Raw genomic sequence first — 7,618 nt, forward strand, 5'->3', positions numbered from 1 at the left:
TGTCCATGATACTCCACTTCCAAAGTGGAGTATAAAGGAAAGTTCAAGTGGCTCAAGTGGTAGAGCACCAGCCAGGCAAAGGAGCCAATCAAGAAAGAGACCCTGAGTTTAAATCCTAGTACTATCAAAGTCAAAAATGATGGCTGGGGGCTGGGAAGGTGGCTCAGTGGTAGAGTGCTTGCCTCACATGCATGAGGCCCTGGGTTCGATTCCTCAGCACCACATAAACAAAAAAAGCCAGAAGGGGGTGCCGTGGCTCAAGTGGTAGAGCGCTAAACTTGAGCTGAAGAGCTGAGGGACAGCACCCAGGCTCAGATTTCAAGCCCCACGACAAACAAACAAACAAACAAAAATGATGGCTGGGAAGGTGGCTCAGTGGTAGAGTGCTTGCCTTGCATGCATGAAGAGGCCCTGGGTTTGATTAGTCAGCAACACATAAGCAGAAAAAGCCGGAAATGACGCTGTGACTCAAGCCACAGAGCACTAGACTTGAGCTGAAGAGCTGAGAGACAGTGCCCAGGCCCAGAGTTCAGACCCCACAACTGACAAAAAAAAAAAAAAAAGAAAGAAGTAATGAAACCTCAAGAAGGAGGTAAAGACATATACCAAACAATATCAACCAGCTAATAATTATGGAAGAAATCATAGAATTTTTCAATCATAATTTTCAACTCCTGGTATAATTACAGATTCATCCACTGGCGATCCTAAAGGCACTGGGTGAAAGGCTCCTGAAGAAAGCTAGAGGATCTCAGGTGTTCCACTCAAGAGTTCTCATATCAGCAGGCAAGGGTGTAATGCAACTCTGCCTCCCCATAATTAAATGTGGTAACAACAGGCAAGCCCACTGTGTGCCCGTCCTGTGCTATCCAGGCCCTAGGCAGTGTTTGTCCCCAACATGGTTCACCCTAATCTATATAATCAGGAAGGAAAAAAAGTCACAGGTTGTGGACAGACTTTTGACAGCTGGCTGAGGTTCCCCAAAAGAGCAGAAATCAATAATAAACAAAAGAGGAGCGATAAAGAGGTATCATCACAACCAAAAGCACTCTATGACTTTGTTCTGGACACCCTACTGGGACCACTGGAGAAACCTGAAGAGCCCGTACTTTAGAGGAGCAGATGTTCAACTTATTAGGTATGTTCATACATTGTTTACATAGGAGAATGCTTCTATTCATTTTTGGTTTTTAGCTTGGGCACATATTAAATTGTACATAATAGAAGGTTCATTGTGACATTTCCATACATGTATCTAATGTTCTTTGATCATATTTACCCCTCTATTATTCTTTCTTATCTCTTCTCCTACCCCTCTTTAACCTGTCCTTTCCAGTCCCCAGTCCATCTTTGACTTCCATAATTTTAGTTGTTTTGTTCTGTTTCCCCCCTGGCTTTCACTAATGAGAGAACCCAGTGATACTTATCTTTGCAGAACTGTCTTGTTTCACTTAACAGGTTGATCTCCAATTCCTTCCATTTTGCAGCAAACATCATTTCATTCTTCCTGATGGCTAGGTAAAACTCCATTATATATAAATACCACTTATTCATTCTCTATACTCCATGACTGATGGGCCCTGCGGCTGATTCCATAATTTGGACATGCAGGTTGCTTTACAGTAAGCAGAGTGTGGTTCTTAAGGGGTGTATACCTAAGAAGTGGTGTGGCTGGATCATATGGGAGGTCTGTTTTTCCTTTTAAGGAAACTCCACACTGATTTACTCAGTGGCCACAATAATTTACATCCCTACCAGCACTGGCTGAGTTCATTCACCTCCACACACACCCCTAGCCTCACCAGCACTTATTTGTTGTTTTTACTATGTGATAGCCGTTCTGGCTAGGGTGAGGTAGAATCCCAGTGTAGTTTTGATTTACATTTCCCTGATAGCTAAGGTTGTAGAACTTTCTTTATATATTTATCAGACATTTGTACCTTCTCACTGAAAGTGTCTGTCCAGTTCATTTTCCCATCTATTAGATTATTTGGTATTTAACTTTGTGAGCTCTTTATATATTTGTGAGCTCTTTATATATTCCAGATATTAATGATGTGTCAAGTGAATTTCTGGCAAGGATTTTCTTCCATTCAGTCTGTTATCACTTCACTCTGGACACTGTTTCTTTTGCCTTGCAGAAGCTTTGTAATTGGATGCAATCCCATTTGCCAATTCTTGAGCTAATGGAATCCTGTTCAGAAAGTCGGTCTCTCTGCCTCTATCTTTAAGCTACATCCCCTTCATGTTTTCCTCCCATGGAAGAATGTTTTTGTTCTTGGAAGATCTTTGCTGAAGTTTCAGGAGTTTCGTGATATCTGTCGTTATTTCAAATGGCTTGGAATAAAATACAAAAACAACTGTCTGTGAAGACAGAACACACATCAGCAGGAAGTTAATAAAAGACAACGGGACACAGATGTTTCTTCTGATTTTTCTGTAAGTTGGAATTTTTTTTCTAAAAATTAAACTTCAGGGGGGGGGGGAAAAGAGCTCTGATGGTTCAGGACACTAGATAGAAAAGGAATCTCCAACCCTGCAATGAGGAGGCTTCACAGCACCCAGAGGGGATCACGTGACCACCATGGAGGCTGGGCCCTGTGCCCAGCCAGGGGTGTGTCCAGGGCAAGCAGGCTGTGCCAGCACTGCTATTGGTTGAGGTGGCAATCCTGGAGAAGGAGTAGTTGTTTTTTGTTTTTTGGGGGGAGGGAGATAAACTGTTTGCCTCAGACAACCACAGACTCCCTCTAAGTCCACACAGGGCCTGAGATACCAACTGCTGATGTAAAAGGACGTGGCTCAAAGGAACAACAGAGTAAGGAAGAGAGCGACAAAGAATAGAAAGAAACAGCCACAGAATCCGAATAAGCCTGGCCAATGGGATGGCCAGACTCCAGGCAGAGGGAGGAAATGTTCAAGTGCTCCTGAGATGCCACTCAAGATGAGAATGCTGAATGCTGTGTGATTCACCCGGAATTTGCTGGAACTTTATCTTTTACCAGGCTGGAAATACTTGTGCAGCTAGAGGGAGGAGGGGGAGGGAGAGGAGCTAAGATCCACAGGAACCCTGTGGCTTCTCTGGCACTGCCTTGCCTACCACATGGCCTGGTTCTCTACCCAGCTGCTTGGACCTTCTCCCCATACTGTCTTGAGAGCACAGAGGCTGTGGCCAGTTCTTCCTGTGGGATTTTCTTCTCTGATTTCTAGAAAAAAGGTAGGTCTTAGGAGTTTTCGAAGGACAAGAAGGCTACTTGGTGTCCAAGCAAGTTCAAATACCAAGAGATCAAACTTGCTGTTGCAAGTCCAACCCGAACTTTTATGTGCTTATTTATTTAGTCCATTTACAGTATTAGCTTGTGCCAATACTGAAGCTTGAACTCAGGGCCTTGCCCTCTTGTTTGGCCTTTTTCATTCAAGGCATTCTACTACTTGAGCCACAATCCACTTCTGGCTTTTCACTGGTTAACTGGATTTAAGAGATGAACAGACTTTTTGCTTAGATTGGTCAAACTGCAATCCTCAGATCTCAGCCTTGTGTGTGTAGCTAGGATTACAGGTGTGAGCCACCAGCACAGGGCAGACTCAAACTTTAAGAGCCGTAGACTGAGAAATGATCATATTAAGTACACCTGCCATCCACCCAAAGCTGGTCACAGGCATAGAGAGGCTAGGAAAAGGGAAAGTAAGAACTGACTTGTCCAGCTCAAAGAGCACAATCCTGTCACTGGGATGAGTTGTCACCAGCTAGAGAAATCCAAAATCAAGAGTCCATCCATCCATCTCCTGACTCAGCACTGTGCTCACATGAGCTTCAGTGATAGAGAATATGGCATTCAGGCTAGTCCTGACCACTGCCCCTAGGGAAACTGAGCCTCTCCTCAATCCACACATTTGGGAAACTCATTGGCTTTAACAAACTGTTCCCCAAACACCTGGCCTATGCATGCTCCCACAATGCGCAGTGATATCCAGAAAGTGCTTCAAGGGTCTCGCTTGCCTGAAAAAATACATCAGCTGACAGAAAAACAAACCCCGGCTTGGCTCTTGTGAAACATTCACATCAGGGAGAAACACACGAGCCCATTTGGTGAGATTTAACACGCTTTAACAGAATCCAGGTGAAAGTCTCTATCTGGAAAAACAGAAGAATCTCATAAGCCGCCTCCAAGAAACAGTTCTCTTAGAAAAGAGAAAAAAAGATGTGAAGTCTTCAGTGGAATTGGATTGCTCGGGTGGGAAACTTTCTATGTAATCCCAACTGGCGTGTGTATGTGTATGTGTGTGCGTGTGCGCACGTGCTCACGAGCGTACACACTAGTATTGGGGCTTGAAATTAGGGCCTGCGTGCTGTCACTTAACTTTTTTGCTCAAGGCTGGAGCTCTTCCACTTGAGCCACAGCTCTATTTTCTGGGGTTTTTTTTTGGTAGTTAACTGGAGATAAAAGTCTCGTGGACATTTCTGCCCGGGCTGACCTTTGAACCTTAGTCCTCAGATCTCAACCTTGAGTAGGTAGGCTTACAAACATGAGCCACCCACAATCTGCTATAATCCCAATTTAAGTGGCAGTTTGCAAATGTCTGAGATGGTGAGACCTGCCTGCATTTCCCCCATGCTTTGGAACTCTCATGTGTGTATGTTGGAGGTAATCAAGTTTGAAACTTAGTCATGTATAATTCCCAAACACCCCCACTCAAAGACTACAGACAAGAACCTACTTGAAATAGGTCGAGTGTATATTATTCAGAAGTTAAGACACAAGGGACACCAGGCCTAAAGTTGGAGATAAATCGCTCCTTGTACTGGCAGTGTCTCCTGTTATTTCGTGTGTGGAGGCACAAGGCCGCAGCTCAGGAGATTTCCATTCAGCATGTGTGAGTACTCAGTCTCTCACACACAGGCTTTTTATAGAGCCCTCGTGTGCCCACATTGGCTTTAGGGCTGAAATCCTAAGCTGCAGTATGTGTCTCTGCTAATAATAGGGCTCATCTCCCCAGGCCTACAAGCAACCCGAGAGCTAGCAAGGGAATAAGTCCAAACAATGGTTCAGGGCTGCAGCTTGACCAAACACATCCCCTGACACAGCAGCTCAGCTCTCTGCAGGTCCAGCCGTGGTCCCTGGAACCCTGGATGAATCTTCTGCCCTCAGCATTGGACACAAGGTGCAGGTGTGCAATTCCACCAGGACACTCTGGCACTATGCTTCCAATCCATTGCCTAAGATGATGATCCATTAGCTCCTTAAAGGGACAATTTTTAGAAGATCATGGCTAAAATCAGATTTGATTAGAAAATGATTCTTGGGTAAGAATAAGCTAATGGTTGTGGTTTTATAGCATCAAAAGATTGAAATCCTACCACCAGTAGAAATCAAACCACTGCTCCTCGTTGAGCCTCCATCAAGAAGACAAGCCAAGGATCTGGGACATAGGTACCTTAATGGCAGAATGCTTGCCTAGCATTCATAAGATCCTGGGTTCTATTCCCAGCACTGAAGAAAAATGAAAAAAAAAAAAAAAAGAACAACAACACCTACTTCAAAATCTCAGGCCACTTTTTCCACAAGGGGAGATTTTCTGTTCACAGTCCTTTAACATGGACACCATGGTGACAGGCAAGTCGGGAAACAAGGGTCAGTTTTCAACTTCCCAGGCAAGTGGTTTAAATACAGAGTTAACATGTGATTTGAGTAGATCTTCATTTGGATATATGCAAAGTCTTTTCTTCAAAAAAAAAAAGAAACACCTATCTCCCAAACAAAATTTTCAAATCCCAAGCAAAGTTTGACACATGTACAGATAGGTCAACAGTTCCTCTGGGGTTACTTTTTATAAATATCTGCAGGAAATCCCCCCCCACTCCACCCCTGATTCCCACCCCCCCAAAGTGGCTAAGAAACTCTCATCATAGTCAAGGCACTGGTGGCTCATGCCTATAATCTTTGGTACTCAGGGCTGAGATCTGAAGATTGTGGTTCAAAGCCAGCCTGGGTAGGAAAGTCTGTGAGACTTTTATCTCCAATTAATTTTTTAAAGCTAAAAACAGAGCTATAGGTAAAGTGGTAGAGCGCTAGCCTTGAGAGAAAAAGGGACAGTAAAGAAAAAGGGAGAGAGGGAAAAGAAGAAAAAGAAGGAAGGAAGGAAGAGAGGGGGAAGGAGGGAAGGAAGGAAGGGAGAGAAAGAGAGAAAGAAGAGAAAGAAAAAGAAAGAAAGAGAAGAGAAAGGAAGGAAGGGAGGGAGGGAGGAAGGGAGGAAGGAAGGAAGGAAGGAAGGAAGGAAGGAAGGAAGGAAGGAAGGAAGGAAGGAAGGTCGGTCTCAGTTCCATGGTTCACTTCTAGAGAGTGTTAACTTCCAGAGAGCCTGTGTGTATCTAAATGCTCGTGGGACCGCTGGGAAGGACAGGAGCCCTTTAGGACCTAGGCAAGAGCCTCTCCAACGTCCCCCCAGAATAGAGGTGTCTTGAAGGTCATCCACTGCCCAGGACCTGGGTGTGATTCAACTGTTTCTTCCCCAGCCTTGGCTCTTCTTGTCACCTCTGCTGATGAAGCAGTCTGTTTCCTGGCTGTGACCCAGAGGGAAGGAGGAGAGGGACCTGCCTACAATAATGTGACGACGTAGAATGCGCAGGGCATTTTGATTAAAAACAACAACAACAATACTTGGTAATCAATGGAACCCTGTCAAGCCAAAGTATCAAATCACCAGAGGGAAACAGTAACTTAGCTTTCCTGAATCGACACAGGCAAACATCATTTTTCCTTAAGATCATTATTTAGCACCGTTGTCTCTCTTTGGGAGTTTTGCCTTTTCCTGCAAGCCCTTGGCTGTGACAGCACTGTCGGCTCAGATCAGTGGGACTTTTAATCAGTAACACAGCTGGTGTGAGGGGCTCCTGGGATCCACAGTGAGCTCAGACCCTCAGCAGCTCTTCTTCCTGGGGGAGGGCCATCCTGGCATGGAGGGAGGGGGTATGGCGGCCTCACAGTCTCCTGGGCTTTCACTCGAAGCGACGCAGGTGATTGTACAGTGACTGGACGTAGGTGAAGACACACATAGGGTCTGGCTTACGGCCCATCACCATCATGTCCTCCACTTCAATGAGGCGTTCACAGTTGGCCAGATTCCTGAAACACAGAAGCGTCCATCAGAACTCGAGGTAGCAAGCTGTAGGACTCAGCCTGGCGCCAGAAGTGTTCAGTACACACCAACAGGGAGCTCAGATGCCTTCCCCCCAGACCCCAAGAACCTTCAGAGGCATTGTCTATCAGTGTGGATTAAATGCAAACAAGCCAGGCACGGTGGCTCACACCTGCAATCCAAGCTACTCAAGAGGCTGAGATCTGAGGATCATAGTCTGAAACCACCTGAAGCAGGAAAAAATCTCTCAGACTCTTATCTCCAATTAATCACCAAAAAGCCAGAAGTGGAGCCATAGCTCAAATAGAGTGTTAGCCTTGAATAAGAAAAAATGCTCAGGCATCACCGGACAGAGGTGAGGTTTAGTGAAGCTCCCCTTTAAATATAGGAACTCTTAGCCGGGCGCTGGTGGCTCACGCCTGTAATCCTAGCTACTCAGGAGGCTGAGATCTGAGGATCACAGTTCAAAGCCAGCCCGGGCAGG

At 45.3% G+C, this 7,618-nt stretch overlaps 1 protein-coding gene across 1 annotated transcript in view; it reads right to left on the reverse strand.

Moving 5' to 3' along the window:
• Window positions 1-6,565: 6,565 nt before the first annotated feature.
• Smtnl2 (smoothelin-like 2) overlaps window positions 6,566-7,618 on the reverse strand; it is a gene marked incomplete at its 5' end in the record, with an annotated part of 18,561 nt that continues 17,508 nt past the window's right edge. The window contains one exon of the mRNA XM_013013151.1: window positions 6,566-7,121. Coding sequence (XP_012868605.1) covers window positions 6,995-7,121 — 127 coding nt within the window. The remainder of the gene's footprint in view (window positions 7,122-7,618) is intronic.

Source organism: Dipodomys ordii, unplaced genomic scaffold (assembly GCF_000151885.1).
Source record: "Dipodomys ordii isolate 6190 unplaced genomic scaffold, Dord_2.0 Scaffold19, whole genome shotgun sequence".
Taxonomy (NCBI): Eukaryota; Metazoa; Chordata; class Mammalia; order Rodentia; family Heteromyidae; genus Dipodomys; species Dipodomys ordii.